We start from the raw sequence: 12,174 nt of genomic DNA, 5'->3' as shown, positions 1-12,174 counted from the left end.
GAGAAACCAAGAAATCACAAAACAAAACCAAAAGAATGAAAAAATGGAAGATAATGTGAAATATCTCATTGGAAAAACAACTGACCTGGAAAATAGATTCAGGAGAGACAATTTAAAAATTATGGGACTACCTGAAAGCCATGATGAGAAAAAGAGCCTAGACATCATCTTTCATGAAATTATCAAGGAAAACTGCCCTGAGATTCTAGAACCAGAGGGCAAATAAGTATTCAAGGAATCTACCGATCACCACCTGAAAGAGATCCAAAAAGAGAAACTTCTAGGAATATTGTGGCCAAATTCCAGAGTTCCCTGGTCAAGGAGAAAATATTGCAAGCAGCTAGAAAGAAACAATTCAAGTATTGTGGAAATACAATTAGGATAACACAAGATCTAGCAGCTTCTACATTAAGGGATCGAGAGGTGTGGAATATGATATTCCAGAAGTCAAAGGAACTAGGACTAAAACCAAGAATCATCTACCCAGCAAAACTGAGTATAATACTTCAGGGGAAATTTCAATGAAATTGGGGACTTCCAAGCATTCTTGATGAAAAGACCAGAGCTGAAAAGAAAATTTGACTTCCAAACACAAGAATGAAGAGAACCATGAAAAGGTGAACAGCAAGGAGAAGTCATAAGGGACTTACTAAAGTTGAACTGTTTACATTCCTACATGGAAAGACAATATTTGTAACTCTTGAAACTTTTCAGTATCTGGGTAGTTGGTGGGATTACACACACACACACGCACACACACACACACACACACACACACACACAGAGCACAGAGTGAATTGAATAGGCTGAGATCATATCTTAAAAAAAATGCAATTAAGCGGTGAGAGAAATATATCAGGAGGAGAAAGGGAGAAATTGAATGGGGCAAATTATCTCTCATAAAAGAGGCAAGCAAAAGACTTTTTAGTGGAGGGAAAAAGAGGGGAGGTGAGAGAAAAACATGAAGTTTACATTCATCACATTTGACTAAAAGAAGGAATAAAATGCACACTCATTTTGGTACGAAAACCTATCTTACAATACAAGAAAGTGGGGGAGAAGGGGATAAGCAGGGTGGGGGGGATGATGAAAGGGAGGGCAATGGAAAGAGGGAGCAATTAGATGTCAACACCCTTGGGAAGGGATGGGGTCAAAAGAGAGAGTAGAAGTAATGGGGGAGATCAGGATAGGATGGAGGGAAATATAGTTAGTCTTACACAACACGACTATTATGGAAGTCATTTGCAAAACTACACAGATATGGCCTATATTGAATTGCTTGCCTTCCAAAGGGAATGGGTGGGGAGGGAGGGATGAAGAGAAGTTGGAACTCAAAGTTTTAGGAACAGCTGTCAAGTACTGTTCTTGCTACTAGGAAATAAGAAATACAGGTAATGGGGTATAGAAAGTTATCTGATCCTACAGGACAAAAGAGAAGATGGGGTCAAGGGAAGGGAGGGATGATAGAAGTGAGGGCAGATTGGTGATAGGGGCAATTAGAATGCTCAGTGTTTTGGGGTGCAGGGAGGGGACAAATGGGGAGAAAATTTGGAACCCAAAATTTTGTGAAAATGAATGTTAAAAGTTAAATAAATAAATTTAGAAAAAAAGTGATGAGGGAAGTAGTTTCAGAAGAAACATGGCAAAACCTATATGTGAAAAGTGTTTTGTAATTGTATTCATATAGTCCCTGGGTTTGTTTTGGCAGGTAGACTCTCAGATATTTTATAGTGTCTACTGTAGCTTTAAATGAGATTTCTCTTTCTATCTCTTGCTGTTGGACTTTGTTAATAATGTACAGAAATGCAGATGATTTATGTGGGTTTATTTTGTAACTTGCAACTTTGCCCAAGTTTTTTATTATTTCAAGTAGTTTTTTACAATCATTCTCTAAGTAGACATATAAACTGATGCAAAATGAAGTAAGAAGAACCAGGACATCATTGTGCATAGTAACAACAATGTTGTTATGATTATCAACTGTGAAAGACTTGGCTACTCTGATCAATACAGTGATCCAAGATAATTCCAATGGACTCATGATGAAAAAATGCTATCCACCTTCAGAGAGAGAAATGAAGTGAAAAATGAAGTAAAATTTTCTCATTTTTACTTTTTTTTCCTTTTCTGTGATATGGTTAATATAGAAATATGTTTTGCATGATTTCACATGCATAATTAATAGATGAAATCTTGCTTTCTCAGTGGGTAGGAGAGAAGAGGGAGAGTGGGAGAAAATTTGAAACTCAAAATTAAAAGAGAAAAGAATGTCAAAAATAAACAAAAAATTAAAAAACCAACAGCAACAAACTTCAGCACTTTCTAAATATCTAGCAAGATGTGACCTTGTGGAGAGAATTACACATCAGAACCTTCTCATTTTTCATGGACTGACATATGACAAATCTCCGTCCAAAAAAACACAGTCCTTAAAATTTTCTAGGGAAGTCAACTGAGAAACTGTATTGGCACAAGACCATTAACACTGCCTGAAATAGTCTCTTTCACACCTGGATAGAACATTGATTCATAAAATCTCAAGAACAACGTTTTTCAAAATTGTCACCATTCCAAATACTCACTTCCCAAGCTCCATGTAAAAAAAAAAAAAGCTTCCAAAATATAGGATGTCAGAAAAGACTTAGTGGAGTTTTAAGCAACTGAAATTTAGGGGGAAAATGTTTAAAATTTAGAACAGCACTATGAGACACCTAATATTCAAACCAGTTCAAAGGGAGCCAAATCATGTTGGAACCTGTTACCTCTATTTGTCAAAGTGCTTACTTAGCACTGTATCTGGCACATAGCAGGTTCTATATAAAATGCTTATTTCCTTCCTCTTCCCTTACCAAGGGTTTTCAGTGTACTCACAGAGGAGAGGTTCACATTCTGACAATGCTATTCAACTATAAACAGCTATGATTTTTATCAACCTGTAAAATAGTGTGTAGAATACTGAATACAAAAGAGTAATCCCAGGATTAGTAAATAGTTTTGCCTGAACTCTATCAAAAAAAGATGAGAATGAGTTAATAATTAAAACAGTCACAGTTAGCATTTATAGAGGACTTTGGGATTAGTTAGTAAAAACAGCTTATAGGCATTATTTTATTTACTCCTCTCTACAATTCATTAAGGTTAGGTGCTCTTATGATACCCATTTTAAAAATAATGAGGAGTTACAGTGATTTGCTCAGGATCACAAAGCTAGTAGCAATAACGGAATATATCCATATGCCTATTTTCAGGTAAAAAACATTTTATGAATATTATCTCATTTGATCCTCAACAAGTTTTTGAGTTAGGAAGAGCAGATGTTATCATCCCTGTTTTAGAGATGGTGCTGAGACTGAAAATGATTAAGTGACTTGGCCAAGGTCATACAACAAAACAAGAGGCAGAGCTGATGTTTCACCTCGTTCCTCTGAGTCCAGTCCGTGTGTGATACCCATTACCAAGCAATGATGATGCACTGATAGCACAATCAATCAATTTTACAGGAAAAATCAAGTGGATAAAGAATGCCTATTAGTACTGTGGTCGCATGAACAATAGAATTGGTATACATATGTGTGTGTATGCATGTGCATATACACATATGTGTATGTACATGTGAATGTGTGTCCATATGTGTATGATATGTATATACATGTGTACATACACACATATTTTCCAGACATCACATGTAGCCAACGATGGCTGGGCCCTGATTTGAATATAATAATAGCTAACATTTTTATAATACTCACTATGTGCCAGGCACTTTACTAAGCACTTTGCAATTCTTGTCTTATTTGATCCTCATAACATCTACCTAGGAGGGAGATGCTATTAGTTCTTTCATTTTAGAGATGAAGAAACTGAAGCAAACAGAGCTGAAGGGACTTGCTCTAAGCCACACAGTTCGTAAGTATCTGAGGCTGGCTTTGAACTCAAGTTGTTCTGACTCCAGGCTCAGTGCTCTATCCACTATGCTACCTAGCTGAAGAGGACAGACAAGAAATTTCTTGATGATGGTGATGTTAATAACAACAGTTCCATATTTGGGGTTGTTTTTATAATAATTACATTGGCTTAACATATTCTAGAATCAGTAATTGATTTATGGAAGATTATGGAATAAATTGGCACACTTCGTTTCTCCTTAATGATCTATTTCTATGCCCCTGTCCCCACTTTGTTTCCACAATCCTGATTTCCCACTCTTACCTTATTACATCTGTTTCCTTTAACTTATTTTGTTTAATGACCTCAGGAGGAATCTTTTTCCAACTAAAATTCATAGGCCACACAAAGACGCCTCTTTGAAAGTTGTCTACCGTCATGTAGCTAAGAAAATGAAAAAGCAAGGAAAAGTTTTATCAGATATATGCCACATTAACTTACACATCTTATGTTGATTTCCTAGCATAGTTCCTTGAACATAATAGGGGTACAATCAATATATCCTGAATAAATGAAATAACTGCCTAAGAACAAGATGTTGGATAAACATCACCACAAATCTTTCAATAACAAATGAATGTATGAATTCTTTGTGCCATATGGTTGCATTACTCAGTTTTTTCCCAGCTTTGTTCTCTCTCCTAGCCTGTTTATACTCATCGCCTCCATTTCCTTACCTCTTACTACTCATGATTTACATTCTGAATTCCTATGTCATTATTCAACTGAAATAACTCTCTTCAAAATTACCAATGGTCTTTTTAAATGGCCAAATCTAATGATAAGCTTTTCTCAGTGCTCATCCTTCTTCATGTCTGTGCTACATTTGGCACAGTTGATCACCCTCTCCCCCTAGATTCTCTTTCATCTTTGAGTTTTCATGCCACCATTCTCCTCTTATCTGTCTGGTTACTCTTTTAATACGTTTATTGGCCTATTATCCATCTTATAACCCCTAACTGTAGTGTCTCCCAAAGTTCTGTCTTTGCATTTCTCTCTCTGTCTTACCCCCTACCTACTCATCTACTCCCAAGATCTTAATTATAGTTTCTGTGTTGATGACTAATAGACCTAGTCTCTTCCCTGAACTTCAGTAACCACATAACCAACAAAATGCTTATTAGACATTTTAAAGCAGATGTACTAGAGACATCTCATACTCAATGTATTCAAATAGAACACATGATCTTTCCCCCCAAACTCCTCTTTCAATTGAACTTCTTTATTTCTGCTGAGGGTACCACATTATTATAATCTTCTAGGCTTATAACTTTAGCACTAACATTAGTTCCTCACTCTACCTAGCTTCACATATATAGTTAGTTTCCCAATCTCACTATTTCTAACCCCACAACCTCTCTCAAATTTGACCCTTTCTCTTTATTCACATAGATACTGCCTTAGGTCAGGTTGCCTCTTCTCCGGTTGATTTCTCTGCCTCAACTTTCTCCCCCACTTCAATCCTACCTCCATATGACTTCCAAAGTAATTTTCCTTAGTTGTAGATCTGACCATGTAATTACCCTGTCCAACGAACTCCAGCAGCTCCTTATTGCCTCAAGGATAATATATAATTATTTACGTTTGGCTTTAAATTCCTTTACAATGTCTTTGCACAGTTTCATCTTATAGAATCTATTCCTTCCTTCACCCACATTCTAGGACATTCTCTCATTAACTTGTATTTAATTATTTTGAATTTATTTCACGTTTATTCTGCAAGTGTTCATTCCATATGTACAATATAAATAAATACATATGTGAGCGTGTGCACATGTGTGCATGCACATGTTGTCATCCCCCATAAAATGTAAGCTCTTGATAGTAGAGACAATTTCATTTTTGTCTTTGTAGTCTAGTACCTAGCACAGTGCATGGTGTATAGTAGGCACTCATTAAACACTTGATTAATAGGATTGTAAGTACCTGAAAATATTTCCCTTTATCACCTGTGATTTGTGCTTAGCCTGAATGGGGTCTTATAGGCCCTTAGATCCAAATAGCTTAGAGAGAGTACTAGAAAATTCATCTATTAATGAGGGTTGGAATTTGTTAAGACATGGATACAGATTAAGAGGTTTATAGGATTGGGGTTGGGAGCAAGAGTGGTTCAGAAATGAGTTGGATCAGTAAATTATTTAATGAATTTATCTTTCCTCCAAGATATGCCCTTACTCCAGCTTGCTGGCAGGAATTCCTTATTTAACAAGATGGAGACTTTATTACATTTGAGAAGAGTAAAAGGTGGCTAAATAGTATACTTGGTTACTAGTGCATAATGGAAACATTCAGTGAAATCTAATGACATTACCTTAAATCCTTGTCATTGATTATTTCAATAACTGGACAGGCCACTTTCTTTCTGTTCAGATAAACTCTTTCTAGGAGAGGTTCCAACCACCCAACATTGCATTCCACATGAGAATCTAGGAATGTCAACACGTCACCTGGTGGGCAGAACAAAGGTATACAGTTTAGGCCCAGGTCTCCCTCCTCACCACTGGACCAGGTCATTAGCCTCTCACATTGTACTCCCCTCCCCTTTCAAGCTATTTTGAACCAACCTCTATTCTTGCTCTTCCCTCATTTGGCTAGCCACAGCTCCACCCCAGCCTTGCCATCTTGTCTGGACTCTCTACAACTGTCTTCTTCATTAGTAAATTGTAATAACTTTTCCAATAGAACTTTATATGGACAATTCTCTATCCTGGGTTAAAACGCAAGTCATTTGCTCTAGTTTTGGCTCTGCATCCAGCTACCCTCAAATGACTTCATATTTACTTGTAAATATATTTTGAGCTAATTTTCTCTACATTTTGTTTTTTTCCATTGGAATGTAAGCATTTTGATGAATTCTTGTCTTTGTGTTGGTAACACTGAAGACATCACATCCTAGATGATTAATAAATGCTTGTCAAATGAATAAAGAGCTTCCTAAATGGACTTCCCACTTTTAGCCTAACCATTCTTCAATCCATCTTCCATTTGGCTGCCAAAGAACATCCTTAAAGCTCAAGTCTGATCCTCTGATTTTCTGCTCCAGAAGTGTCAGTGACAATCGCTTCTAGGATGAAATACAAACTCTTCAGCTTGGCATTGAAAGCCTTTCATAGTCTGGTTTCAGTACCCCTTTCTACATTGATTTCACCTAAGTCCCCTTCAAAAACTCTGCATTTCAGCCACACCAGCTCTTCCTTGAGCTTGACACTCTGGACAGGTTGTCTTGTGAACTTAGAATTCACTCTCTTCACCTCTGTCTCTTAGTTTTTTTGTTTCTTTCAAGGATTAGATCAAGCATCACTTCCTATTGGAAACCTTTCCTGATTCCTTAGTAGTTAGACTCTCCCCTTCTTCAAATTTTATATTTACCTACCAATTATCAAAAATTTATTAAATTAACAAGTAACAAATGTTAATGAAACACTGTATGCCAGGTACCTCGTTGGCTGCATGGGATACAAATACCAAGAATGAAACTACCCCTAGACTTAGGGAGCTGATAATCTAATTGGGGTGACAGCAAGTACATGCATAAGTATATGGAGAACACATATAAAGAGAAAATGATAAAGAAATTGAAAATGAAGGATTCATGTAGGAGGTGGTGTTTGTGCTGTATTTTGAAGGAAGAGAGGGATCTATGAGGCAGAAGGAGAGCATTTATGGCAAGGGGGATGGTCAATGCCAAGGCAGTGAGACAGGAATGCTATTTCCTATATAAGAGAAGGCTGAATTAGCTAGATGACAGATTATGGAAGGTGGAGTAATGTACAACGTGGCTGAAAAGGTAGGATGGGGAAAGATTTGGCAACTGATTGGATATGTGGGGGGAGGGAGAGTGAAAAGTTGAGGAAAATGTTGAGTTTATGAACATGAGAGACTAGAATAGTGGTGGTGCCAACAGTAATAGGGAGGTTTGGAAGAGTGACAGGTTTGGGAGTTCTGTTTTGCACAAAGAAAGTTTGAGATATCCAATTTGAAATTTTTTTGTTTTAAATTTTACTTTTGTTTTTATTTGTACAATTTAAAATTTTGAATAGAAATTTGGTGATACCTGACCAAAACTCTACAAAGAAACTGAGCCTGGATCTATAGATGTGCAAGTAACTGTGGATAGATAATAATTAATAATTAATTATTATTATCAATTAATAATTAAACCCATGACAGTTGATGAGGATATTAAAAGAATGAACTAAGAGAAAAGACAATAGGGCTCAGAATAGAGCACTGGAGAATGCCCATAGTTAGGTGTCATGGATGTGACACATCAAAGGAGACTGGAGAGAACAGTACGAAAGGTAAGATGGCAATCATTAAGAGTGCTGTCACAATAAAACAGAGGAAAGAGTATCCAAAAGGAGAGAGAGTCGACAATGTCCAAGCATGCAGAGAGATCAAGAAGGATGAGACTTAGAAATGACCGAAATCATATCTGGGACAAATTGGCCAATGAAGTCAGGGCTGTTGGCTCTCTTATACATTGTTCTATATAATGGGGTCACCAATAAGAGTCTTAGGTCACAGTAGTGCTTGTGTCATAGATTATGTACCCATAATTCTAGATGAAGAATTGCTCCAGTAATTGTGGGGAGATAGCAGGGGAGAAGTATGGATCAATCTACAGAGTACACTATTTGAGAGGAAAATAAAGTATGTGACTATGAAGTCTTCAAAGTGTCATGGCAAGGAACATCATTTGTCTAAAACAGAGACATCAGAGGGAAGAGGTGTTCTGATACCAGAATCTCTACACTTGACTTCTGTGAATCCTGTCCAGGTGTGAGAACTAGCTCTTACCTGTTGCGATCTGTGCCCCTGCCAGTCTGGCTCTTATTAAGCCATGTCTCTCTTTGAGATGAAGTACCCGGACTTTGGGAAACTGTGACATGTACTTATCCAATTGGTCTTTCAGGTATTCTAAATCAAAGAGGGAGAAAAAGGAGAAAATATTTATTTCAGCCTGACCTTGGAGCTGTGACAAGCCTAAGAAATCCTATGTTTACTGGAATAGTTACATTTTATTCTCTTTTCCAAGGTTTTGGTGGCAGGTGTCATTTTCTTAGATAGACGTTATCAAGAATCTGCCAGGGGTGGGGAGCCTGCAACCTCGAGGCCACATGTGGCCCTCTAGGTCCTGAAGTACGGCCCTTTGACTGAATCTAAACTTCACAGAATAAATGAAAGGATTTATTCTGTAAAACTTGGACTCAGTCAAAAGGCTGCACTCAAGGACCTTGAAGGACACATGTGGCCTCAAGGCCTTAGGTTCCACACCCCTGATTTCTAAACTATTGGATGCTCAGTTTTCTCTCTTCAAAATCCTCTGTGTCAGGTTCAACAAACAAGTTGAGGTTCATAGGTTCAGGAATTTAGAGTTGGAAGGGACCTTAGAATTCATCTAGTACCACCTTATTTATTTTTATTTTTGACTAATTTGAGTTCCAGAGAAGTTAAGTCACTTCAAGAGTCTCACAAGAAGTATGTGGTAGAGGTGGGTTTCAAGCCCCAGACCCTTGATTTGAGATCTGACATTGTTTTTCAAATGATATTGAATTCCTTGGTTCAACTTTTACAGAAGATGTTGAAGAATTCTCATTCAGCAAGATTCCCTTCACATTACTTCCTGTGGCAGTGATAATGGAGGACAGCCCATAGTCAATTGCCAAGGAGCCAGGATGTTAGGGGATATCCCTCTTGTGGTGCATTCAATTCCACTCTTGCAGACTTGTTCATTCCTCTGGATCTTGAAAGCTTTTAAAATGAGTGATTCTGGGAAAGAGAACAGGAGGAGGTACAAGAGAAAGAAGCAGCAGAGGAGGAGGAAGTAGAGGACAGATGAGATGAGAAAAAATAGGAGGACAGAATAGAGGAAGAGGAAGAAAAGAAAGAGAAGAAGAAAGAGGGAATAGAAGAGGAAGAAAATGAGGAAAAAGAGATGCATGGGAACAAGAGGAGGAAAAGGGAAAAGATGAGTAAAAGGAGGAGGAAATCCCAAAGGAGGAGAAGAAAAAGGAGAAAGGGAAAGAGACAAAGGAGAAAAAAGAGAAACAGAGGAAAGATGAAGAGAGGGAAGATTAAGCTGTGATCGACCCTGTTATGAGCCTTTATCATCAAAAAGGGAGTGTATCATTTACCATCAGGAAATTTACCATCTGATTTTACTCAAGTTCAGTTTTTGAGGCATTCAGTCAGTTCACTGTGGTCCAGTTTTCCCTAACTAGAATACACCATGTGTTCCATGTGCCATAAGTTTTGTTGGGAACTTGGCTGTGATAACTCTGGCAATGGCATGACTGTGGAAGAAGTCTTTCTTCATTGTGCCTTTGTAGCTAATTTGGGTATTTATGACAGTCAAAATGATTTAGTCCCTCAAAGCTGTTCTCAAAACCTTATTGCTAACACTGTGTACAGAATTCTTGTGTTTCTGCTCGTTTTGCTCTCTGTTATTTTGTGCAAATCTATCCATGTTTTTTTTAAAAATCATTGAACTTCTCATTTCTTGTAGCGCAGTAGTATTCCATCACAATCATCTACCACAACTTGTGTAGCCATTTCCCGGCTGATGGACATGACTGCATTTTCCAATGAAATGTGTGTTTTATTACTTAAGTTCAGAGTAAAATAAATAAAATTTAAGAAAAAAAGGAGCCATGCTGTGAAAACAGATCTCAGTGGTGTGCTGATAAATGTTTAACTACTTCCCCCGGCCCAAAAACAAGAACACTGCCACCAAGAACATGTAACAGGACACATTTTTAAGTTTCATCTGCATTATTAACATTCTCTTCATCACTTTAAGTCTACGTGACCAACAAAATAATAAATCAAACTCTGATTTGTTAATTTCTCACTGACTTGGATAATTCAACATTTGGCTCTCCCAGTAGACGCTGGTTCCAGCACATCACTTATCGCTGTGGTTACAGACGAATGTTAATATGGGAAGGAGAAAAAAAAATGGAAGTTACTTTGGGTTTTGTATTTCCATCTGGGTTCAACATCAGTTTGTATTTGCTGAAATTTGCAATTGTTGGCCAGTGCCTATGGAGATATTAAGAAAGCCATAGGAGTTGTTTGTCTCCGTTGTACTTTGAATTCACAGAGGCAGCCCATGTAAGATGAGTACCATTATATTCATCAACCTTGTGGCTGTTGCACAAAGACTCATAGCATTGGGAAAACACAAACTCAGCAGGCACATATAAATCTGTGTCATATGATACTTAAAAATTGAGGTTTTGGAACAAATACATTTCCTCTAGGTTTCACTTTTTGTTTTTAGGGGAGGAGGTATGATTTCTTATCAGTAAAGGACTCTTCATCTGTAGTTTTGACTTTCTCAGGGTACTGTGAAGCTAAATAATTTGTCCATGGATGTGTCATTAGGACGTGTCAGAAGCAGGGCTTCTCGGGTCTTTCTGACTCTAAAGCAGACCTATCTACTTATCCACACAGTCTACAAATAAGGAGTTTAAGTAGTTACAGCATTTTTCGAAATGCATATTAAGTCACTTGTTAATATTCTAGATGTAAGAAAGGAAAGGAAATGCAAATCAGTCAGATCTGAGGCTCCTTAGCCCATTGGAAATGGGAGGTTTGGTCAAAATAAGGAGGACAGTGTATACTGGAGTCATAGAAGGAATGAGAAGAGACCTGCCTCTGATGTCCTGAGATCTGAAATCTTCCTTTGGTTGCCACCAGCAAGAAAGGCCCTGTCCTGTCAATGATGAATGGCAAGAATGTTTGCTTCTTTCGTTGTTTTATACTAGCACAGATGCTTGTACACAACAATCTGTTGCTTGAGTTGTGTAGAACATTTCATTTTCTCTAGTATTTTCCCAAATGACTGATTGCAAATAGGCTCATGTGCCAGTGTTATAGAAAGATCATAGAACCAAGATTTAAAGTTGGAAGGGACATTGGGAAATATCTAGACCAAACATCTAATTTCACAAATGAGGAACATAAGGCTCACAGAAGTTAGGCGACTTGTCCAAGGTTACACAGAGTATATATGGTACACAGGTCCTCCAAATTTAAGTTCAATACTTTCCCCACTCTATCATGATGTCGAGGCAGGCTGATTTAGAAAAGTGGCAAAGGAGGTTCACTTGAGTGGAAATATGGCAGTAGAGACCCCTTCAATCTAGGAGTACTTATTTTCAGCTGACCTTTTAAAGTCCATAGACTCATACATCATATTGTTACTATAATGTAGCAAGCCAA

General features: G+C 37.6%; 1 protein-coding gene across 1 annotated transcript in view; it reads right to left on the bottom strand.

The window, feature by feature from the left end:
- GALNT5 (polypeptide N-acetylgalactosaminyltransferase 5) overlaps window positions 1-12,174 on the bottom strand; it is a 71,216-nt gene that overhangs the window by 26,064 nt on the left and 32,978 nt on the right. The window contains exons 3-5 of the mRNA XM_072612021.1: window positions 8,746-8,865; window positions 6,257-6,392; window positions 4,210-4,329 (exon numbers count right to left, since the gene is read on the bottom strand). Of these exons, the coding sequence (XP_072468122.1) occupies window positions 4,210-4,329; window positions 6,257-6,392; window positions 8,746-8,865 (376 nt within the window). The remainder of the gene's footprint in view (window positions 1-4,209; window positions 4,330-6,256; window positions 6,393-8,745; window positions 8,866-12,174) is intronic.

Source organism: Notamacropus eugenii, chromosome 5, assembly GCF_028372415.1.
Source record: "Notamacropus eugenii isolate mMacEug1 chromosome 5, mMacEug1.pri_v2, whole genome shotgun sequence".
NCBI classification, from domain to species: Eukaryota; Metazoa; Chordata; class Mammalia; order Diprotodontia; family Macropodidae; genus Notamacropus; species Notamacropus eugenii.
This window is presented reverse-complemented; position numbering and strand designations above follow the sequence as displayed.